Source organism: Carcharhinus amblyrhynchos, chromosome 21 (assembly GCF_965287045.1).
Source record: "Carcharhinus amblyrhynchos chromosome 21, sCarAmb.v2.hapA, whole genome shotgun sequence".
NCBI classification, from domain to species: Eukaryota; Metazoa; Chordata; class Chondrichthyes; order Carcharhiniformes; family Carcharhinidae; genus Carcharhinus; species Carcharhinus amblyrhynchos.
The window spans coordinates 1966751-1992179 of NC_137344.1; the positions used below are offsets into that span (position 1 = coordinate 1966751).

At 42.1% G+C, this 25429-nt stretch overlaps 1 protein-coding gene across 6 annotated transcripts in view; it reads right to left on the bottom strand.

Moving 5' to 3' along the window:
- Nucleotides 1–25429, bottom strand: part of LOC145356524 (C-Jun-amino-terminal kinase-interacting protein 4-like) — a 315087-nt gene that overhangs the window by 13706 nt on the left and 275952 nt on the right. For all 6 annotated transcript variants that reach the window (XM_080209269.1, XM_080209264.1, XM_080209266.1 and 3 more), the window contains 8 exons: nucleotides 23651–23878; nucleotides 21694–21901; nucleotides 11983–12105; nucleotides 10388–10468; nucleotides 7306–7373; nucleotides 4099–4247; nucleotides 2722–2893; nucleotides 838–951 (listed from right to left, as the gene is read on the bottom strand). In XM_080209269.1, the coding sequence (XP_080065395.1) occupies nucleotides 838–951; nucleotides 2722–2893; nucleotides 4099–4247; nucleotides 7306–7373; nucleotides 10388–10468; nucleotides 11983–12105; nucleotides 21694–21901; nucleotides 23651–23878 (1143 nt within the window). The remainder of the gene's footprint in view (nucleotides 1–837; nucleotides 952–2721; nucleotides 2894–4098; nucleotides 4248–7305; nucleotides 7374–10387; nucleotides 10469–11982; nucleotides 12106–21693; nucleotides 21902–23650; nucleotides 23879–25429) is intronic.

The window sequence follows — 25429 nt, forward strand, 5'->3', positions numbered from 1 at the left end:
TTACTGCTCTGAATCCACATTATGTATCTGTTCAAATTGGAATGCATGTTTCCTTCTATTTTCCCCATGATGTTTTTGCACAGTAAATGGGATTTTCATCCCTTTCCTTCACAACAGATCTAAAACAGAATGATATCACAACATCAGAACCCACCATCAGTGCACAATGGCAGCAATGTGTACCATCTACAAGGTGGCACTGCAACAGCTTGCCAACTCTCCAATGACAACAATATTCCAATCTGTGGCTTCTATCAACTAGATGGACATGGGCAGCAGCAGCAAGGGGACACAAGCATCTGCAAATTCTGCTCCAGCTCCTTACCTGGAACTATATCACTGTTCCTTGCTATTGCTGCTGGCTTAAATTCCAGAACTTCCTCCCTAATAGCACTATGGGTTCACCCAGACCAGAATGCAGCAATTTAAGGCTTGTCACCACTGTCCCACGTACAATTAGGGATGGATACTAAAAATGCAAGTCCTGCATAGGAATATAATGAGAAAACAACCAGATAGTGAAAAAAGGTGATCAAAATACTTTGTTTCAAAAGGTCTCCAAGTTATTCCTACCAGATGATGCTGATCAGAGAAAAGCATGTTCCCTCGATGATATTGCTCTTTTGAAATGTAAGAACTGCACAAGGCAACACAGAGACTCCCTCCCCACTATTCCCAGGGGGTAGAGCTAAATCCTTTACTCAAGAAGCCACTTAGAATACAATTATACAGAGTATAACAAGGTGCCTCCAATTGACATTTGGAAACAGAGAAAAGTAAATCACTTTGTTTTACAAACGTAAATCACTTTGTTTCTCAAGGTAACTCCTCACTTACTTTCTGTTAGAGGGATGGAGATGATCACACCATTACCCGTGCCTACCCACAGGCGGTTGCAGGATACCATGAGAGCTGTGATTCGCACAAAAGAAAAACCAAGTTTCCCAGTACCTTAAAAACAAGCATCAACAAGTAACGGTAATTTTAAACACTTAATGAACAATTCAAGTCAGAGTGATTATGGCACGGAATCGGGTCATTCAGCCCATCAATTCCATGCCAGCTTTCCATAGAGCAATCCAGACAGTCCAAATAAATCTAATTACTTTGGAGAAGATTAGAATCTGTTACCTCCTCTCTCCAAATACAGCAAATTATAATGCATAACATGTAAAATTACAGGTCATTCCCTATTTGAGTAAACAGTATTCTCTTCTCTCCCACTGTGAACACATTAATGGGATATTCATCCAGGGTCAAAAGATGCCCAGCTCACTGGTTGCCTGAAGATCCTGAAATAACAGGCTTCTCTGTAGGAGGAATACCCCATTGTTTAAATATTCCTCTGTGCTTTAGTGTCTTTAATAGGAGGGTTTATTCATTTTAAAAATTATACATCCTTATTCAACACTTGACTTCTCCTTAACATTTACGGATTAATCAGAATGGAACTCACACCCAGAAATACCTTCCTCACTGTACACTCTTCATATACGCAGCAAAACATTGAGTTCTAAAAGGCTGGTGAATGCATGGCCCCAAAGTTACTGAGATCTGCAGCCTAAAATAACCATGGCTCACTCCAGAACACAAGTTCAACCAATTGCTCGATAGGTCTTAATTACCCATTTTGGAAACAATAATCCTTGGACTGGCTAAATAAATATACAAGCAGCTACCTGGATTAACTTTTGAGGGAATATACACAGGGATGATTATAAAGATATCAACTTATGGGGTTTACAGCACAGCTGGACATCCATTTTCTGTCTTTTGAATTCTTTTCAGATTAAACCAAGACTAGCTCATTGGCCACTCTATTCTCACCCCTATGGCTTTAGACCTTTCTCTATTTCATAATTTTATCCATATTTCCTTTCAACAGCCCAATGATTTCTGCCTCAGTCTCTCCTGGAGGTTTAGCATTCCATGCTCTCTCTATAAAGACATCCTTCTTTTACAATGATGGCAGCACACCATCAACCTGAGTGGACAGTCTTTCCTTTCTCATCATCAAAATCTTTCATTTTAAAAAACCTCTACTACTGCAGGTTCTTTCTTCTATGAAATTCTTTAGATTACACAGGGAAAGTAAGTACTCTATTCTCCAGTCGCTCCTTCCAACTAGAAACAGAACATTCTGGAAATATACAGCAGTTCAGTAAGCAGCCGTTAAGATTTGAGGAAGAGTTTGACTTCTATATCATAGCCTGCCTTCTTTCTTTACTAAATGATCTTGTGCATATTTTCAGCATTTATATTTTTCTGGCCCTGGCTACAATCAATGTTTTTCAAATATCTGCACTTCCACTTCTGAGAAATTATATCCACAAACCCTCAGATCTTGCTGTTCCTCCAATCCCATGTCTTCCCTTGGAGTCAAAACACCGATTCCTCGTTTTCCCCCACCAAACTACAGAACTCAACTCTTCTATGAAATGAACTGCACCTTCCATCTGTCTGTTAACACGCTGATATTTTCCTGAATTTTTATACTTTGATAAACCTCAATTTTTAACCTACTCCAAATGACCTCTACTGAGGGAAACAGAGGAATGTGTTGAATATCCCGTAGTCAAGTGATACCAACTGTTGTTCTGGGGACAGAGGTAGAAAACAGAAAAAAAAATGCTTTTAAATAAACTTTAGGATTTTTTACACTTCAGTCAAGATTGGTCAAACAGGATAATGTACAAAACATGGAATAATATGATCACCCACCTAGCATTTTGCTGACATACGGTTCAATGTCTACATCTTGCAGGTGCTGGTAGGTATGTACATGGTAAAGGCGAAGGGTAGAGTCTAGACGGATGGAAACCCACACCCCATCTCCCACCCAAGCCAACTGCCTCACCTGGCTTTCTTTCCGTGGGTGGGCATCAAAGGATTTCTGGGGAAGCACAAGGAGAGAACATTTTGCTAAAGTGCATTTAGGACTGTGTGAAAGTGTATTAAATACATTACATCTCAGAACAATGAGAATCCAACTGAGACTGCTAGCACTGAAACAGCTGCACATCATCATCAAAACTGGCCCTTCAGTCTTCCCTTTCCAAGATTTTCCCAGTTGTTTGATGTAAAGGCTGAAGATTGGATAAAGCAACAGGACCTGCTTACTCTCCACTGACAAAAATCATTTTCTTTATCATTATCTGGCCTCCTACCAGAGGGTGAAATGTCATCCATGTCAGTGCTTTTGGTTTTGGTGTGGTAGGGAAGAGAAAGAGGTACACAGATAAACATGGAATGGGTAACTTCTGACATGATTTCAACACAAAAGCCTAGCTGACTGACTGGAGACCATAGAGCGTGCTGTGACAACATTAGCTAGATTGCAGCAGCTAGCTTAGATACCCTTATCAAGACAGAACTTGTCAGAGTAAAGGGTGAGCAATGACCTAACCAAATGTATAGGTACCCCACTCACTACATGGGCCCACAGAGCATCAAAATCCAAAAGATTCTTGGTCTAATTAGTCTAAAAATGAAATATAAAGACTTCTTACACCATTTATATTTATTATGGTATTGCATTACCTTCAACAAAACTATATCATGTACCTACTCTCACTGTACCTAGTATTCCATGTCAATAAAAACAGAAAGCTGGTGATAATGGGAAACTATGCATGAAATCTAACCAAATGCCAACGTCACAAACACATCTTTGACAGTCTGCCTGGGATCTGGCTGGAGATTCTGCTCAGGCCTGTGTGTTATAGATACATTGCCCTGTGTATGTAACACAGTCCTATATTGAACCAAATAGCAAGTCATCAGTGCAAACTGCTTATTCTTGCCTGAGGTGGAGGTGGTGGTAACAGTGGCAACATTGCTGGACTGTCATGAGAAAACTTGATGTAAGAGGGCATTAAACAACCAGAAAATGAATCAGACTCAGAATAGCAGATGGAGCTGCAGTTTAGCATGTTAACAGATAACTTTCCGTCACTTTGCCAGAGGTTAAACAATTTTGTTTTGCTTCAGGAGGCTTGTAGTTTGAGGTGACAGACATTTCATTTTGCATTTTAATTGCAAGGTAATTTGATCCGTTTTTGTAGGATTATCTGAGCTCAGAGCTTTGCAAGTCATTACCTCAATTTTCATGGCCTTTGGGTGAACTACATAAATTTTATTCTTGTAACCACACCATACTTTATCATGCACAACAGTCATACAGCGAATGGAGTGGTGAGGCCGCCCAAAGTCCAGAAGATGATAGTTGGTGAGGTCCCACTGGCCATCTAAGGAATAAACAAACAGGCTGTATAAAAATACAACTACCTACTTACAGCATTAAAACAAACAAATCAATAATGGTATTTTCCACTTTATGCTTTTAAATTATCTTGGGATAATAGGAGTGTTACTAGCAAGGGCAGCATTTATTACCCCATCCTAATGAAGGCAGCAGTGTGCTGCCTTCTTGAACTGCTGCAGTCCACGTGGTGTTGGTTCACCATAGAACTCTTCTCTGCAGCAGTCTGATACAATTAAGTGCAGAGGGCAATTAAAAGTCATATATAGATGAAAATCATCACTGAGTAAGGACAATAGATTTCCTCTCCAAAGGACATTAGTGAATCAGATATTCTCTTAAAACACCAATCCAGTAGCTATTATTATTAAGACTAACATTTTATTCCAGATTTATGAATTGATTGAAGTTAAATTGCCTCAGTTGCCCCCATAGTGGGATTGAACTCATGTCACTGGCCTCTGGATTATTAGGCATTACTGGAGTACTATGCTACTGCTTCAACTGCTGAAATTCTATTAATGGCTGAACTGCATTATTAATCTTTTGACAATGCTTTTCAATTTAAAATGAAACTAGTGGTACATGACGCTCTCATCATTGGTCTCACTATTCACTACAGTCAGACAGTCGATATTCCAGCAACAATGATCTTTCTTCTGTGATTGAAGAGTTGCTCCTGATGATATCCAATGGGGAAGAGAAGTGGAAGGCAATGTAAACTGGGTTTAGGAGTGTAGTGTGGCATTATGCTCATGCGGCACCTGGCATAAATGCTGCTATAGTTATAGAAACGTCACCGTGGCTATATATTGCCTCAGATCAGGTTTAACACCATGCAATTGTTATAAAATACAAGAAAGTATCTCAAGGAGATGTTTAATATAGAATGGGATACTCTTTAACTTTAACCTTTAGAAACCTTTCTAGTAATCTATTAGAAACTATCAGAGAAACTTTGAAGGAGGGCATCAATCTCCACTCGGAGAGGCAATGCTTCATCAGGGATAGTCAGCATGGCTTCATCAAAGAGGTCTGATTGAATTTTTTGAGGTCGTGACTAGGTGTGTAGATGAGGGTAGTGCAGTCGACATAGCTTATATCGACTGCAACAAAGCCTTTGACAAGGTCCCACATGGGAGACTTGTAAATAAGGTAAATTCACATGGGATACAGGGTAATTTGATAAAGTGGATTCAAAAATTGGCTCAGTTGTAGGAGAAAGAGGGTGATGACAGAAGGCTGCTTTAGTGACTGGAAGCCAATGTCATACCACAGGGATCTGTGTTGGGTCCCCTGTTATTCATCATTTAAATAAATGACATTGATGACTATGTGGGCACTAAGATGAGTAAGTTTGCTGATGACACAAAGACTGCCTAGGTGGTTAACAGTTGGGCTACAAGAAGATATAGACGTAATGGTGAAATGGTCAGGTAAGTGGCAAATAGGATTTAATATTGAGAAATGTGAGGTGATACATCTTGAAAGGAACAAGGAAGTACTCAGTGGAGGACACTAGGAAGTTCGTCTGTGGACTGTGTTTGTGTCTGTGGACTGCGTTTGTCCAGAGATCTCTGAAAGCAGAAAGGCATGTTAGTGGGTGCTGAAAAAGGTGTATGAGACACTTGTCTTTGTCAATCGAGGCATAGATTATAAAAACAGGGAAGTCATGCTGGAGTTGTATCGAACTTTGGTGAGGCCACAGCTAGAGCACTTGGCACATCATAACATTCAAGGCTATGGGCCAAGTGCTGGCAGATGGGATTAGATGCAAGTGGGATGTTTCTAATTTGTTGATGTGGACTCGATGGGCCAAAAGGTCTCTCTGTACTGTATGATTCTAATAATCTAGAGATCTGTAACAAATGATCCCATGACCATGAGTTCAAATCCCACTACAGCAGTTTAGCCTGTTTGTATCACCTAACAATTTATCAAATTACCCTCACAATTAAAATCAATAGAGAATAAAATGCAAGTCTCAATAATGGTGACCACAAACTTACTGGATTGTTGTAAAAACTCATCTGGTTCACCAATATTTGTCCAGAAAGGAAATCTGCTGCACTTACCTTGGTTGGCCTCTGATTCCAGACCCATAATGCTTTATAAATATAGCTCTTAACTGCCCTCTGAAATGCTCAAGCAACCTACTTAATTGCATTCATGAAGGTCACTCGCTACCAATCTTCTCAAAGGCTATTAGGAATGGTAGGAGTGGGCAATAAATGCTGAACTTGCTAATGATGGTCAGATCCCATAATTGAATAAAATGGCAGGGTCGTTATCAATATGAAAGTATTTGAATGTAAACATATTTTCAATACCAATATTGGAAAATTAACTGTATTTCCAGATTTTAAAATGGAGTAGTTAATATAAATGCATAAGAACACTGCAATTATGCCTTAAGTATAATTCTGTGATACCATCACACAGGAGCCTTAATTCTCATGTGGAAAAATAACCCATCGAACAAACTCTTCCAATTTCACCAGTAAGATTAGGGTGTGACGCAGCTCGACAGGCAAGTGAGCAAACAACCATCTTTGTCAGTGTTTCCAGGTTCTGCCTATATGTTCATGCATATTTCATTAAAAATCTTGCACGTACACGCATTTCCAGTCCAGTTTTTCCATTAAGAATTCTTGTGTCCGCACTTACAACGAAAAGTTTTTAAGTAAATGAGTCACGCTACAATTATGTCCTCCTGCCTGTAGAAGCACTGCACAAAGGAGGTAAGAGCCTGTGTGGTGTTCAGCTGGTCATAAATATACCACAGCTTGAAATCACAACACAGACATCAAGTTATATTATTCTGATTTTTAAAATATTATATATTCCTTTGCTCATTTTTATAATGGAAACTGCCCATGCAAGGTTGTCACATGGTAATTACACATAGTGAGATCAGCAAACAGCACAGAATTTGGTTTAACTCCAGGGCTTTCCAAGGAACGTTTTCTCCTTTGTCAATCTTTGACCTTTGGTCCAGTGCTAAATATTCTCTTGAAGAAAACAGAAATGGTATAGTGACTTACCTATTCCTCTGTGAAAGATTGCCAAGGTCCCATCAGCTAATGCTACTAATACTCTTCCTTTTAAATGTCTGGCAAAAGAGAAACCAGGTGTAAGTAACTGTAAGACTTATTAATAATATTTGAAGATCACATTCAAAGATTTTCCTTCCAGCAATGATTTACCAGTGTTATATTCCAGAAAACCAGATGAAGAATAGAATTAGACCTACAATATATGCTTTCACAATCATTTATTTACAGAGACAGACATTCCAAAAATGCACCTCATCTCACAACAAGTACAGTCTTATTTGTTTCTTTTTAATAAGGACACTAGTGAATCCTTAGTTAATGCCCATAACTTGCACACAATTCAATACAGCTAATATCTGTATGATTCAGCCTCAATTAACCCCAGGATTAATATATTAAAAGAGGAAGTGTTGAGTATCCTAAATTGCATTAAGGTAGACAAATCCCCGGGGCTGGATGGGATCCAACCCAGGTTACTGCGAGAGGCAAGGGGAGAAATAGCTGGGGCTTTTAACAGATATCTTCACATCCTCTTTGACTACAGGCAAGGTTCTAGAGGACTGGAGAATAGCCAATTTTGTTCCCTTGTTTAAGAAAGGGAAGCAGGGATACTCCAGGAAATTATAGGCCAGTGAACCTGACATCAAGGGTGGGGAAGCATTTGGAGAAGATACTAATGGACAGGATATATGCACATGTGGAGGAAAATGGACTAGTTTATGGCAGACAGCATGGTGTTTGTATGGGGAAGATCATGTCTCACCAACTTGATTGAGCTTTTTGAAGAAGTGACAAAAAATTGATGAGGGACAGGTTGTGGATGTAGTTTATGTGGATTTTAGTAAGGCATTTGATGAGGTTCCACATGGCAGACTAGTACAAAAACTAAAATCACATGGGATTTGGGGTGGGCTGGCTAGATACAGAACTGGCTTGGTTATAGAAGACAAAGAATAGCAGTGGAAGGGTGTATTTCAGAATGGAGATCTGTAGCTCGTGATGTTCCGCACGGATCAGTGCTGGGATCTCTGTTGTTTGTAGTACACACAAATGATCTGAAGGAAAATGTGGATGGCCTGATTAGTAAGTTTGTGGATGACACAAAAATTGGTGGAGTTGCTGATAGTACCGGGGATTATCAGAGGATACAACAGGATATGGGTAGGTTGGAGACTTGGGCATAGAATTGGCAGATGGAGTTTAATCCGGATAAATGTGAGGTGTTGCATTTTGGAGGATCAAATTTAGGTGTGAATTATACTGTAAATGGCAGAACCCTGAGGAACATTTACAGAGGGATCTGGGTGTGCAGGTCCACAGTTCCCTAAAAATGGCAACACTGTTGGCCAAGGTGATTAAAAAAGCAGATAGCACACCTGCCTTCATCAGCCGGGGCACTGAGTACAGGAGTTAGGAAATCATGTTGCAGCTATATAAAACCTTGGTTAGGCTGCAATTGGTATATTGCATGTGGTTCTGGTCACCACTTCATCAGGATGTGGAAACTTTGGAGAGAGCGTGCAAAGAAGGTTCACCAGGCTGTTTTCTGGTCTCTATGGTGTGGACTATGAGAAGAGGTTGAATGAAGTAGGATTGTTTTCACTGGAAAGATGGAAGCATGGGGGAGGGGGGGTTGTGGTGAGAGGGGGAAGTTTAAGGAAGATGTGCGGGATACGTTTTTCATACAGAGAGTGATAGGTGCCTGGAACACGCTGCCAGAGAATGTGGAGGAACTAGGTACATTAGCAACATTCAAGAGATATCAGGATGGATACATGAATAGGGAGGAAATAGGAAGAGTGGTCAAGAAGGCGTATGGTGTACTGGTCTTCATTAATCAAGGGATTGACTTTAGGAGTCGGGAGGTAATGCTGCAACTTTACAAGACCCTTATCAGACCCCACTTGGAGTACTGTGCGCAGTTCTGGTCGCCTCACTACAGGAAGGATGTGGAGGCTATTGAGAGGGTGCAGAGGAGATTTACAAGGATGTTGCCTGGATTGGGAGGCATGCCTTATGAAGATAGGTTGAGGGAGCCAGGTCTCTTCTCCCTGGAGAGACGAAAGTCGAGAGGCGGCCTGACAGAGGTTTATAAAATGTTGAGAGGAATAGATAGGGTGGATTCTCGGAGGCTATTTCCCAGGGCTGAAATGGTCGCATCGAGAGGACACAGGTTTAAAGTGCTGGGAAGCAAGTACAGAGGAGATGTTCAGGGAAAGTTTTTCACTCAGAGGGTGATGAGTGAGTGGAATCGGCTGCCGTCGGTGGTGGTAGAGGAGAACTCGCTGGGGTCTTTTAAAAGACTTCTGGATGAGTACATGGGATTTAATGGGATTGGGAGTTACAGATAGTTCTACGGCCTGTTAGGTATGGATATGATCGGTGCAACTTGTGGGCCGAAGGGCCTGTTTGTGCTGTAGTGTTCTATGTTCTAATAGAGGGATACAGACTGAGTAAGGGCAGAAGTTTCTTTTTTTAAGTTAGGATGTCATGATCAGCACAGGCTTGGAGGACTGAAGGGCCTGTTCCTGTGCTGTATTTTTCTTTGTTGGAGGCAAGGACGGATGGGATGGGGAGAATTGTTTAAGAAGGTGGCTTATAGAAGAGGAAAGAAGCTTAGGGCTATCTTTGCAATACAGAATGATGCTGGAATATTAAGCAGATGACTGCAGGACTTGATAATGTTCAAGTAGTCCAGCCAGATCTGGTGGTGAAGGGATAAACCAGTTGTCCACATACCCTTTCAAGTCTCCATTACTTAGATTAAAGTGAACTTGGGTGAGGTTGTGCTGGGGAAAATGGCCTTGACAAGAGAGATAATAATGTTTTTATTGAGGATAAAGGCATCAAAGGTGGAGGTGAGGGTGCGGTTGAGTAAATCAGTAGCTGCAGAAATGCAAATAGAGGCATAAAGGTCAAAGGCTAGAAAGATGGAATTTTGAAAATACAGTTGCAAGTGAATTGTAAATGATTGGGAGATGGTCATTATTGTTAATATATTAACTAGCACGCCTGATATTAAATTAATTCCATTAATTGGTTATGTCAAAAGTTTAATACGTCAACTTACACAATACTAAGAATAGAATCCTTCAGTTTAATGGAGTGCAGACATTTCTTCCACTGAGCTACTGAGGAATGGACATACAAACTGCAAGAAAACAATTGAAAAAAGCTCATTGTCTCTTTATAATTCATCTTTAAAAATAAAAGCATAAGGCAAGTTAGAGATGAGAAAAGACCAATTCAATCCATCAAACCTTGAGCCCTGGTACAGGAATTGCATTTGGAATAACTATATTGATTTTGCATCTACCTCAAGCCCATTTTAAACACCTCTCAGCAAAAAGGTTAATGCAAAACAGATTCTAGAAATAACAGAATGTCAAAATGACAAACACAATTTAAGGAGCACAGTACCAGTGTGCTCCTTAAGATGACAGTGACGATGCAGCAGCCGATTTTTTATATTTATAGCGAAAGGGAGGCCAAGGAGTTACAAGACGCCACTAGCAACATGAAGTGTACAACTGCAATTTTGCTATTTGATCATCTCTAGAACACTTTAAACTCCCTGCTTAATATTCATCATTGAACCATAGTGGATTTTTGCATTTCTATTTTAAGCTTATTTTCTGTATTTAAAGCAAACACCATTACTGAGAAACAGGTAACCTTTCACGCATACCACAATTTAGAGGCAGCGAAAAATACTTTCTAGATACAGGAAACACAACTATCTCCAATGTTCATTTTGAAAAGATTTGCAGGAAGGGTAAGAGGGGGGTGAGCTGGTCCTCTAATTTATAAAGCCAAAGGTGAGAGGCAATACCAATGGGATGTTGGGTGTCCACCTGCCTTAGAAGCTGCAAAATGGGGAGGAAGGGTGAGGTTCTTTCTAACTCCTTGGCAGAAGGCAACGATCTTTGCTCTTTCTTCGAAGTCTTGGTTGCTTTAAAGGCCCTAAACCTTGCCAACGGGGACCCACTTTTACTCACTGACCACCAGTGGTCCATCTGAGGCATGACAGACCAGGGAATTCTCAACCTCAGGGTGGGCAGCCTTTCCCAGTCCGTGGCAGTGGGGCGTAGAGGTTCCACTCTCACAAATGGGAATTCCAGATGGAAGAGTTAGAACCAGCATATTCAGAACCTGACCTAATATCCTTTCATCAACATTCCATTACTGCAGGTGCATGCTTTTCTCTTTCCAATTTTATATATAATTTTTGGATGAATGACAGATTAAAAGCAAAAGGCACTGTATCAGTAACCACAACCTTTCCAATGTCAGAATCTAAATTGTCAGAAAAAAAACTTCCTGGCTTAGGAACTGGACAGAGTCATGCTTCCTCTTCTCTGTGCTAATTGTGTAACTTTACCAATCTCAGGTGACTACCTCTTAATAAACCTGTACTTTCTGCAACAGGCTGGAGGGAAATTTGTGCAAAATGAAAGGTAGTTTTGTGCTTTGTGTTCTTTCTATCCATAGAGCAGCTTTGAGTTGGCTGAGCCTATTTTCACATGGAATCTGTACAATTGGTTTACCTCCCTTCAGTCTGGACCAAATTCAAACTTAGGCTGATAGAAAATGACTGATCCCATGGTCACCTGTGCCTAAAAGTGAAGGTATTTATGCACAAACAGCCACATGACCATAACTTACCAACCACTCTGTGCCCCTAGCCACATTGTTGGCAAGACACTACTCATTTTCTCTGCCTCCTCACGCATCAGGTCTTGTTCCAGTGGAAGTGCAGATACACCATCTTTATACAGGTCAGATTCCCTGCAGAATAGAGGCAAAAGATACAAGTAGGCTCAGAATCAATGATTTTCTTGTAACACTTCCTACCCCATAGGAATATTTAATGTGGCAAAGTAAAACTGACGCTTCTTTAGTTGCTGCTGCTTGTTCTCAAATGAAAGCAAGAGTGTCTCTAAGTTACGCTGCCTAAACCAAGTCCAAGAATGGGAGCCTCTTGAATAAGGGACGACTAGATAGATAAAAGCTGGATCCCATACCTACAGCTCAATCACACTACTCTAACAGACATCATTCTAAAGGCATACAGTGTGTAATGAAAATAACCAAGGTGCAGAGGCCAAATTCAACTGAAATAAATCCCTGACCAAACACGCTCTCCAAATGGACAATCTGAGAAAGTAAGATAGAAGGAGACTCAGAGGACAAACCCTAGTAATGAACACATTACTGAAAACCCCAAGCCCTGACATGGGGCGACAGAGTGGTTAGCGTTGCTGCCTCACAGCGCCAGAGACCCGGGTTCAATTCTTGGCTTGGGTCACTATCTGTGCAGAGTTTGCACATTCTCTTTGTGCCTGCGTGGGTTTCCTCCGGGTGCTCCAGTTTCCTCCCTCAGTCCGAAAAACATGCTGGTTAGGTGCACTGGCCATGCTAAATTGCCCCTCAATGTGCCCGAATGTGGCAATTAGGGGATTTTCACAGTAACTTCATTATAGTGCTAATGTAAGCCCACTTGTGACAATAATAAATAAAACTTAAACTTATTCCCACCTACTTATTTCAACTATTCAATTGGATGCCATCTGTTGTGCCAAAAACATGGTTTATTTTCAAACTAATCTAACAGTGGAATGATCCAAGAGAGGCAGAATTCCTTCATTTTGGGGAGGGGAGGAGAGAGACTTTAAGAGAAAGGAAAAATCAATGGCATATTTCTAGTGCAAGGTGCACTCATATTGAAAAAGCTTAGCAAGAGAGACATGAGAAGTAGGAGAGGCCACATTCTGAGTGAGTACATTTGAGAATTTGGATCAAAGTGGGAATTTAACTGGTAAATATTTTTAAAATTAAGTAGTTGTTAAAGAGGTAACTGACTGAATGACAGTTAACTGTCAATGACCTGAAAGCCCTTTCATTGAATAGGGTCTCAGTGGGCAACATTGCAAGGCAACTAGTGAGGTAATGACACGGACAGAGTGTATAAACATAAATAGCAGCAAATAGGGTCAAAAAAAGGAAAAATAACAAAAAGGTAAAATTAATGGCTCTTTACTTAAATGCACACAGTACTCAGCACAAAATAAACAAATGAATGCACAAATTGAAATTAATGGGTGTGACCTTATAGGCATTACATAGACCTGGTTACAAGGGGTGGAATTCTCTTGAAATCGGGACAAAATACCCATGTCAGCTTGCACTGGGAGTGTGTATGCAAATTCATGCATCCTGAGAAACCTGCTGGCCAGCCTCACTGTTTGAAGTTTGGGCACCATTTTTAAAGGAATAAATGGTCTGCAAAAGAAGTGAAACCAGTTAACCCGTCTGAAGAAACCACTGCTGTCAATCAGACTTAGGGTCTATGTAAACATTGCAGTTAGGAACAATGGAGGTACTTGAGATGCATTCAAGCATGAAGGGAAGGGCAAACATAAGAACATAAGAAATAGGAGCAGGAGTAGGCCATCTAGCCCTTCGAGCCTGCCCCGTCATTCAATAAGATCATGACTGATCTGTCGTGGCTCAGTTCCACATTCCCGCCCTCTCCCCATAACCCTTAATCCCCTCGCTTATCAGAAACCCATCAACCTGCGTCTTAAAAATATTTAGCTAGGCAGCCTCCACCACCTCAACAGGCAGAGAATTCCAGAGATTCACCACCCTTTGAGTGAAGAAGTTCCTCCTCAACTCCATTCTAAACCGCCCCCCCTTTATCTTGAGGCTGTGCCCCCTAAGTCCTACTGTCCTTTCTGAGCGGGAAGAGTCTCTCCACCTCTATCCTATCCATCCCATTCATCATCTTATACGTCTCAATGAGGTCTCCCCTCATTCTTCTAAACTCTAACAAGTACAAGCCTAGTTTATTCAGCCTCTCCTCATAGCTCAACCCCCTCAATTCCAGTATCAGCCTAGTAAACCTCCTCTGCACTCCCTCCAAGGCCAAAATATCCTTGCATAAGTGCAGCGACCAAAACTGCACACAGTACTCCAGCTGCGGCCTCACCAATGCCCTATGCAGCCGCAGCAAGACCTCCCTACTTTTATATTCAATCCCCAAACACAGGTGACTAGAGGCTGAGTAGAAATCCATTAAGCTGTCAATGGAAGCCTATATCAATGCACTGTATAATGAGATTGACAGAGAACAAAGCTTTGCAATGGATCAGAGAGGATTTCACCCTCCTGATTTGGAAATATATCGCCGTTCCTCCACAGTTGCTGGGTCAAAATCCTGGAATTCCTTCAATAGTGGCATTGTGGGTCAACCCACAGCATGTGGACTGCGGCGATTCAAGAAGGCAGCTCACCACCTCCTTCTCAAGGACAACTAGGTATGGGCAACAAATGCTGACTAGCAAGTGACACCCATGTCTCACAAATGAATAAAAAAAATTAAAGGTTCAGTGACGTCAAATCAAAGCTATGAGAATACATTGGGGCTGAGTGCACAGCTGTGGAGAAGGAACAATCCCAGTGAAATTAACATCTCCTCTCTGTCAGAGGACTTCAAAGGAGTCTCCTTATATCTGCAGCTTCTGAAAGCGAGGAAGGGAAATCCCTCCTGCTAAATTAAGTGCTACTGTGATTTAAAAGCTACCAGATGACCAGAGAGCATGGAGATTAGAGTGACCAAGCCACTCAAAGTTGCACAGCTGACAGGAAGGAATGAAGATTTTGATCACAGTGTTATCTGAAATCAGTCTGCCAGGGATGATGCAATCACGAGACTCCTGTCCGTGGTCATCACCTTGCCCCAAGCCCAACCCCTCCAACCCTCAAGTCCTTTGGGGATGCTCCCTCTGCAGCCAGGCAGCAGCAGAGGAGCAAACGTCCACTGGATCTACATCCTTGACTGCTCTCAGGGTGTCAATGCCAGGGTGCCAGTGCATCAGTGGCACTGTCAAAGCATGAGGCCAGTACAGGGTCCTGAGCTGGGAGGTGGGGTGGGGCGGGGATTGGATGGGGTTCGGCTGTGAGAGGTCGAGTTGGGTCAATCTAAAGCCTGCATGGGGGTGGGGGTAGGTTGCATTATTTGACTGGTTGGGTGGCAGGATGGCTTTGTTAGTATGAGAAGGAATAAGTACGATAGCAAGAAATGATCTTGGATCAGAAGATGTAAAAATCATATGGGTGGAAGAAAGAAATAAGAGGAAGTAGTGCATAGGCTCCCCCTAACTGTAGCTATATAGTATCACAGAGAAAAATCAGGAGATTAATAAGAGTATATAAAAAAGGCATTACTTTAATCATCTGTGACTTTAACCTTCAAGTAGATTAGGAAAATCAAATCAGCAAAGGTAGTCATGAGGAAAAATTCATGAGTGTGTATTCGGGATGGTTTTCTAGAGCAATATGCTCTGGACCCAACTAGGGGTCAGGCTAGTTTGGATCAGGTTTAATTATTTTGAATCAGGTTTAATGAACAATCTCACATTAAAAGAACCCCTAGGAAACTGTGATCATAAGATGGTAGAAATTAGATTTCCGTTCGGGAGTGAGAAACTTAGGGCAAAAGTAATTGTGCTTAAGTTAAATAAGGATAATTACAAGGGAATGAGAGAGAGTTGGCTAGAGTGGTCTGGGAAAGGAGTTGATCAGCAACGGCAGACATTTATGAAAATAGTTCATGACTCACAACAAAGATATATCCCAGTGAGGAAGGAGAATTCTAGGAATGGTTAACCAAGGAAGTCAAGGCTAGTATTAAACTGAAAGAAAAAATATATAATAATGGCAAGATTCGTGGTAAGCCAGAGGATTGTGAAAGTTTTAAAAACCAACAAAAGATTACCGAAAAATAAGAGGGAGAAACAAACTGGCAAATAATATAAAAGCAGACAGTAAGAGCAGCTTTAAATATATAAAAATGAAGAGGCCAAAGTGAACATAAGCCCCTTAGAGAATGAGACTGGGGAAATAATAATAGGGAGCTAGGAGATAGCACAGGAATTAAGCAAATAAGCTGCACTGGTCTTCAGGGTGGAAGACACTCAATAACCAAAGAGTGGGTGAGAGAGGAAATAAGTGCACTAACCACCAGAGAACATAAGAACATAAGAAATAGGAGCAGGAGTAGGCCATCTGGCCCTTCGAGCCTGCCCCGCCATTCAATAAGATCATGGCTGATCTGTCGTGGCTCAGTTCCACTTTCCCGCCCTCTCCCCATAACCCTTAATCCCCTCTCTTATCAAAAACCCATCAACCCGCTTCTTAAAAATATTTAGCGAGGCAGCCTCCACCACTTCAACGGGCAGAGAATTCCAGATATTCACCACCCTTTGAGTGAAGAAGTTCCTCCTCAACTCCGTTCTAAACCGCCCCCCCTTTATCTTGAGGCTGTGCCCCCTAGTCCTACTGTCTTTTTTGAGCGGGAAGAGTCTCTCCACCTCTATCCTATCCATCCCATTCATCATCTTATATGTCTCAATGAGATCTCCCCTCATTCTTCTAAACTCTAACGAGTACAAGCCTAGTTTATTCAGCCTCTCCTCATAGCTCAACCCCCTCAACTCCGGTATCAGCCTAGTAAACCTCCTCTGCACTCCCTCCAAGGCCAAAATATCCTTGCGCAGGTGCGGCGCCCAAAACTGCACACAGTACTCCAGCTGCGGCCTCACCAATGCCCTATACAGCTGCAGCAAGACCTCCCTACTTTTATATTCAATCCCCCTCGCTATGAAGGCCAGCATCCCATTAGCCTTCCTGACCACCTGCTGCACCTGCAGGCTGGGTTTTGCGACTCATGCACAAGGACCCCGAGAAAAAGTACCTTGAAACTATTGGGGCTAAAGGCCGATAAATCCCCTGGTCCTGATGGGTTGCATTTTAGGATATTAAAGGAAGTAGCTACAGAGATAATGGATGCACTGATAGTAACTTCCACGAATCCTTAAATTCTGGAAAAGTCCCAGAGGATTGGGAAACTATAAAAAGGGAGGGAGACAAAACACAGATAGCTGTAGGCCAGTTAGCTTAATATCCATCAATGGGAAAATGTTAGAGAGTCCATTCTAAAAGATGTAATAGCAGAGCATTTAGAAATAAAGTTAAATAACATTAAACCTCAGGGGATCCAAGGTGAGGTATCTAAATGGATACAAAATTGACTCCTTGGCAGAAGCCAGAGGGAGGTTGTAGAGGGTTGTTTTCCAAACTGGAGGCCTGTGACCAGCGGTGTGCCTCAGGGATAGGTGCTTGGTCCATTGTTATTTGTCATTTATATTAATAATTTGGATGAGAATATCGGAGGCATGGTTAGTAAGTTTGCAGATGACACCAAGATTGATGGCATAGTAGACAGTGAAGAAACTTATCTCCGATTGCAACGGGATCTTGATCAATTGGGCCAGTGGGCTGACAAATGGCAGATGGATTTTAATTTAGATAAATGCGAGTTGATACATTTTGGTAGATTGAAACAGGGCAGACTTACTCAGTTAATGGTAGGGCATTGGGGAGAATTACAGAATAAAGAGATCTAGGGGTACAGGTTCATAGCTCTTGAAAGTGGAGTCACAGGTGGGCAGGGTGGTGAAGGCAGCATTTGGCATGCTTGGTTTCATTGCTCAGAACATTGAATACAGGAGTTGGGATGCCTTGTTGAAGTTGTACAAGACATTAGTAAGGCCATACTTGGAATATTATGTACAGGTCTGGTCACCCTATTATAGAAAGGATATTATTAAACTAGAAAGTGTGCAGAAAAGTATTACTCGGATGCTACCAGTAGTTGATGGGTTGAGTTATAAGGAGAGGCTGGATAGACTGGGACTTTTATCTCTGGAGCATAGAAGGCTGCGGGGTGATCTTATACAGGTCTACAAAATAATGAGGGGCACAGATCAGCTAGATGGTCAATATCTTTTCCCAAAGGTAAGGGAGTCTAAAACTAGATGGCGCAGGTTTAAGGTGAGATGGGAAAGATACAGAAGTGTCCAGAGGGGCAAGTGGGGAGTGTCTGGAACAAGCTGCCAGAGGTAGCAGTAGAGGCGGGTACAATTTGTCTTTTAAAAAGCATTTAGACAGTTACATGGTTATGATTCGTATAGAGGGATATGGGCCAAATGTGGGCAATTGGGATTAGTTTAGAGGTTTAAAAAAATGATGGCATGGACAAGTTGGGCTGAAGGGCCTGTTTCCATGCTGTAAACCTCTATGGCCCTATGAAATACGTAATATAATCAAGCAGAATCAGCATGGCTTCATACAGGAGACATCATCTGGACAAATTTATTAAAATTCTTTGAGATGTAATGAGCAGGATTTTTTCGTAGGGTCGAAGGGCCAATTACTTGGGGGGCATAGGTTGAAAATGGGGGAATGTTTAAAAGAGATATGAGGGGCAGGTTTTTCCACAGAGGGTGGTGAATACCTGGAATGCACTGCCGGGGGAGGTGGTGGAAACAGATTCTATAACAATGTTCAAAAGGCATCTGGATAAGTACATGAAATAGGCAGGAAATCGGGAGATATGGACCACATAGAGGCAATAAAATATTTGATTAGAGAGACATCTGTGTTGGCACAGACTTGGTGGGCCGAAGTGCCTGTTCCTGTGCAGTACTGTTCTTTGTTTATGCAGATCTTATCAAAGGGTTGCTTAATAAGGTAAGAGTCCATGGTTTTGGGTTTATTAGCATGGATAGTGGATTGCTAACTGGAGGATTGGGATTTTCACAGTAACTTCATTGCAATGTTAATGTAAGCATACTTGTGACTTATAAATAAACTTCTACTTTTTAAACTTTTAATAGTAGGCAGACAGTTGGGATAAGAGGGGCATTTTCAGGATGGCAACCTGTAACTGGTGAAATGCCATATGATCTGTGCTGGAGCTGCAATTATTTACAATACATATTCATGATTTGGATGAGGGAAGGAAATGTACTCTTGCAAAATTTGTGGATGACACAATAATAGGGGTGGCAAGTGGCAAGGATGACAAAATCAACAGAAGAATATACACAGATTAATCGAGTGGACAAAACCTGGCAAATGGAATATCATGTAGGAAAGTGTGGAGTTATGCACTTTGGTAGGGAGAATAAAGGAGCTGAATATTATTTAAATGGAGAGAGACTGCAGAAAGTTGCAGCACAGGGATTTGGGGGCTCTCAATGATAATTCACAAAAAGCTAGCATGCAAATTCAGCAGGTAATAGGGAAGGTAAATGGAATGTTGATCTCTGTTTCAAAGGGATTGGAGTATAAAAATGGGAATTGGAATATAAAAATGTCTTGCTAAAAGTATACAAGGAACCAGTTAGAACATACCTGGGCTACTGTGATCAGTTTTGGTCACCTTATCTAAGGAAGGATGTACAGGCATTGGACACAGTCTAGAAAAGGTTCACAAAGTTGACGCTGAGTATACTTCTTATGAGGAAAGGTTGAGTCTGTACAGATTGGCCTTTAGAAGAATGACAAGTGATCTTATTGACACAGCAATGATTCTCAAGGGGCTTGACTGGATAGATGCTGATAGATTGTTTCCCTTGTGGGAGAGTCAAGAACTAAAGGGCATAACCTCAGGGTACACAGAGATGAGGAGGATTTATTTTTCTCAGAGGGTAGTGAATCTTTGAAAATCTTTACTGCAGAGGGCTGTAGAGGTTGGGTCATTAAGTAGGTTCAAGGCTGAGATCGATAGATTTTTAATCAGTAAGGGAATCAAGGATTATGGGGATAAGGCAGGAAAGTGGAGTTGAAGATTAACATATCAGATCAGTCATGATCTCATTGAATGGCAGAACAGACTCAATGGACGAAACAGTTTACTTCTGGTCCGACGTCTTATGGTCTTCTGTTTGACATTAACAGAGAAACTAGGAGTGGGCCATTCAGCCCTTCAGGCCTGCTCCGCATTTGGTATGATCATGGCTGGTTTTTTCGTGGATTCAGCTCTATTTACCCATCCACTCGCCATAACCCTCAATTCCTTTACTGTTCAAAAATGTATCTATCCTTGCCTTAAAAACATTCAATGAGGTAGTCTCAACTGCTTCACTGGGCAGGAATTCCGCAGATTCACAACCCTTTGGGTGAAGAAGTGCCTTCTCAACTCAATCCTAAATCTGCTCCCCATTATTTTGAGGCCATGCCCCCTTGTTCTAGTCTCACCCGCCAATGGAAACAACCTCCCTGCTTCTATCTTGTCTTTCCCTTCATAATCTTATATGTTTCTAGAAGATCGCCTCTCATTCTTCTGAATTCCAATGAGTATAACTCCAGTCTACTCAGTCTCTCCTCATAAGTCAACCCTCTCAACTCCAGAATTAACCCAGTGAATCTTCTCTGCACCCCCTCCACTGCCAGTATATCCTTTCTCAAGTAAGGAGACCAAAACTGTACACAGTATTCCAGGTGTAGCCTCGTTAGCACCTTATACAGCTGCAACCTAACCTCGCTATTATTAAACTCCATCCCTCCAGCAACGAAGGACAAAATTCCATTTGCCTTCTTAATTACCTGCTGCACCTGCAAACCAACTCCTTGAGATTCCTGCACAAGGACACCCAGGTCCCTCTGCACAGCAACATGCCTCAATAATTTACCATGAGCTAGTGAATTCCATACATTCACCATCCTCTGGGTGAAGAAATTTCTCCTCACCTCAGTTCTAAAAGGTTTACCCCTGATCGTCAAACTGTAACCCCTAGTTCTGGAGTCCCCTACCATCAGGGTCGTTCTTTCTGAATCTACTCTGTCTAACCCTGTTAGAATTTTATAAGTTTCTTTGACATCCCCCTCACTCTTCTAAACTCAATGTGGAGTTGCCAGCATTGGACTGGGGTGGGCACAGGAAGAAGTCTCACAACACCAGGTTAAAGTCCAACAGGTTTATTTGGAATCACAAGCTTTCGGAATGCTGCTCTTTCATCAGGGAGTGATTCACCTGATGAAGGAGCAGCACTCTGAAAGCTCGTGATATCAAATAAACCTGTTGGATTTTAATCTGGTGTTTTGAGACTTCTCACTCTTCTAAACTCCAGTGAATATAATTCTAACCAACTTAGTCTCTCCTCATATGACAAGTTTTGGATTAAAGGGCCACAGTTACTCTGCTCCATTGGTGCACAAACAGCCCTAGTCTTGGCTATCAGATATTGGTGACACAACCCCTGGGCCAATAAAACTGCTATCATGCAACTACTGAAACAGAATTTTCCAAAGCAGTTATACATGCAATGGAGGCCACTGGAAACCAGTATACTACATCAGCCACTTTCCCACAAATAACACAGTACCTGTCAATATGTTTGAAGTTAGGTTTGGAAAAGGAGATATATTTAGTACGGGACAATTATATTTTCTGTGCAGTTTGCAATATAGGTCAGAAAAGTTTGTGTCACAGTCTCAATTAGAGTTTCACATGCTGACTCTACTTACCGTCGATTAAACGTCTGTGAACTGTCTGAAGAGCTCTGCACTCCCAGGGGGTCTGTGAAAACATGTTCTGTGTAAGCTCCAGACTGACAGCCATCAGTTAAATCATCATCTGATAGTGGAAGGTTTAGATTGGATTCTGTCGCTTCTGTGGCCTCTTCTGTTGCTAGCAAACTTTCGTCAGGGCTGACATTCACAGCACCAATTTCCCCTGCAACCATACACAGTTATTTTAGCAGAAATCTTTTTAAAAGACCGTAGAACAGCTGGACTTAGTGTGCCCTAATCACTGACCTATCTGCCCAACATACTGCCCTGAATGCAGACAGATTTAAAAATATCCAATCAAACCATTTAACCTGCTTTCAGAGTCAAGCATGTCCTTTAATAACAATATCCTTTAATTGTCGGTTGGTGACTAGTGGAGTGCTGCAGGGATCAGTGCTGGGGCCTCAGCTATTTACCATTTATATAGATGATCTGGAGGAGGGGGCTGAGTGTAGGGTAACAAAATTTGCTGATGACACGAAGATGAGTGGAAAACCAAATTGTGCGGAGGGTGTGGAAAGTCTGCAGAGGGATCTGGATAGGCTGAGCGAGTGGGCAAGGACCTGGCAGATGGAGTACAATGTTAGCAAGTGTGAGGTTATCCACTTTGGCAGGAATAATAGTAGGAGGGATTACTATTTAAAGGGCGAAAAGCTGCAGCATGCTACGGTGCACAGGGACCTGGGGGTCCTTGTGCATGAGTCACAAAAACCCAGTCTGCAGGTGCGGCAGGTGATCAAGAAGGCAAATGGGATGCTGGCCTTTATAGCGAGGGGGATAGAATATAAAAGCATGGAGGTCTTGCTGCAACTGTACAGGGTACTGGTGAGGCCGCAGATGGAGTAGTGTGTGCAGTTTTGGTTGCCGCACTTGCGCAAGGATATTTTGGCCTTGGAGGGAGTGCAGACGAGGTTCACTAGGCTGATACCGGAGACGAAGGGGTTGGACTATGAAGAGAGACTAAATAGACTGGGTCTGTACTCGTTGGAGTTTAGAAGGATGAGGGGGGACCTTATAGAGACATATAAGACAATTAAAGGGATGGATAGGGTAGAGGTAGAAAGATTCTTCCCGCTCAGAAAGGACAGCAGGACTAGAGGGCACAGCCTCAAGATTGGGGGGGGGGGGGGGGGAGTTTAGAACTGAGTTGAGGAGGAACTTCTTCACTCAAAGGGTGGTGAATCTCTGGAATTCTCTGCCCGTTGAAGTGGTGGAGGCTACCTCGCTAAATATATTTAAGTCACGGGTAGATAGGTTTTTGGTAGGCAAGGGAATTAAGGGTTATGGGGAGAAAGCGAGAAAGTAGAACTGATCCACTTCAGATCAGCCATGATCTTATTGAATGGCGGGGCAGGCTTGAAGGGCCTACTCCTCATCCTATTTCTTATGTTCTTAACACTTCAGTAAATATTTACTTACATTTAATTCTCCAGGTTAGAAACACAACACGAGTACTCACACCAGGCTCAAATTTAAAAGGAATTGAAGATTTAAACAGTATGCAGATTTGAAGTTTCACAGCAGCAACCTGCTTATTAGCATTACAAAGATAGTGACCCATGGCAGGAAAAGCTCCAGCTAATGGTCACGTCTATTTTATATCCTCAGGGTTTAAAATAGATCCAATCTTAATTATCATTTATTTTCCACCATTTACATCCTCACCAACTTCCAAATGGCTGAAGCATCATCAGTGTGGTCATGCTAATCACTATCACTGGTTAAAAGCACACCGCACACACAGCAACATTTTCCCATAGAGTTTCTGCAATATTGCTCAGCTATGGCTCAATGGATAGCATCCTTGCCTCAGGTCAGTGTAAATGCAAACCATTGTTAACCCACAAAATGCAAAGTCATGAAACTATTGGATGGAAACTTGGCCATCACATCAATCTATTTAACCGCATACCTGGCTCTCCTTCAAGGATGGGTGAGGAACTGACAGGAGTGCGTGTGCTTGGAGGGATAGCACTGCCTTCTGTGGTGCATCCAACAACTGTGATCCCTCCCAACAGATTGTCACTTCCGGTTGAACTGTTACTGGCAACACTCCCTGCCAAAGAGGCACATTCTGCTTGGCTTCCCTCAGCATCCATTGGAACCTCTTCCCCTGCAGGATAGTCTGTCTCTCGAGCACCTATAAATTATTGATGGGATGAATTATTACAAATAATCATCAATCCGATCATGCCATTTGATATTATTACTTAAAAGCATACATCTCACTCAATAACAGGTTTTCCCATTGAATTTCTACAATTTCTGTATGGCCCAGTCAGTGGTATCCTCAACTCCGACTCAGGTGCTCTTGGGTTTAACCCCACTCCAGAGACGCAAGCACATTGTCCAAGCCGACATTCCCAGTACAGTATCGACGAGGCACTACACTACCAGAGGTGCCATCTTTTGGATTAGGTGTTAAACTAGGAACCTATCCACTCTCTCTGGTAGACAAAGAGTGGGATTTTATGGCTTTGCTTGAGAGAGACTGGAAATTCCTGCCCAGGCTCAATGCACATTTCCATATTCTGCTCTCGCCGCTCTGATTTCACGGAGGGTGGGGCAGTAGATTTCCAGTGAAAATATCCATTCCACTGTCCATTTCAAAGGACAGCGGGGAGTACACCACAGCAATCTGGGTTAATATTTATTTATCAACAAACTTCTATCAAACAGGTTATCTGGTCATTTACATAGGAACACAGGAATTAGGAACACAAGTCGGAAAATTTAGCCCTTTGAGCCTGCTCTGCCATTCAATCAGATCATGGCTGATCTCTCCCTGATCTCAAATCCACCACTCCTCCTGCTCCCCATGTCCCCCTTTCCCTTTTTTAATTAGAAATATATCTATCTCCTTCTTGAAACCATTCAATGATTCAGACTCCACCACGCTAAGGAGCAGCAAGTTCCACAAATTCACCACCCTCTGCAAGAAGTAGCTCCTCCTCATCTCAGTTTTAAATCTGCCGCCTCTCAACCTATACCTGTGATCTCTTGTTCTAGATTGCCCCATAACAGGAAACATTTGGGCTACATTTACTTTAACAATCCCTTCTAAAATTTGATATACTTCAATCAGATCCCCTCTCATTCTTCTAAACTCCAGCGAGTATAAACTCAATCTGTTTAATCTCTCCTCATATGCCAATCCTTTCATCCCCAGAATCAGTCCGATGAACCTCCTCTGAACTACCTCCAATGCCACTACATCCTTCCTCAAATACGGAGACCAAAACTGGACACAATACCCCAGATGTGGCCTCACCAACGCCCAATACAATTGCAACAACCACTTTTATATTCCAGTCCCTTTGCAATAACTGTCAACATCCCTTTTGCCTTTTTTATTACATGCTGCATCTGCATACAACTTTCTAGGATTCACTGATGTTTGTGGAATGTGTGAAATTCGCTGCCATGGAACAAGTTACTAGTGGCATTGTGACCAAGTCGGCACCATAGAACATAACAGCGCAGAACAAGCCCTTCGGCCCACGATGTTGCGCCGACCAGTTACAAAAACAATGACCCACTAGCCTATACCAATCCCTTTTTGTCCATAAACCTATCCAGAGATCTCTTAAACGCCCCCAAACTAGGCGCATTTACAACTGCAGCAGGCAGGACATTCCAATCCCTCACCACCCTCTGGGTAAAGAACCTACCCCTGACATCCGTCCTGTAG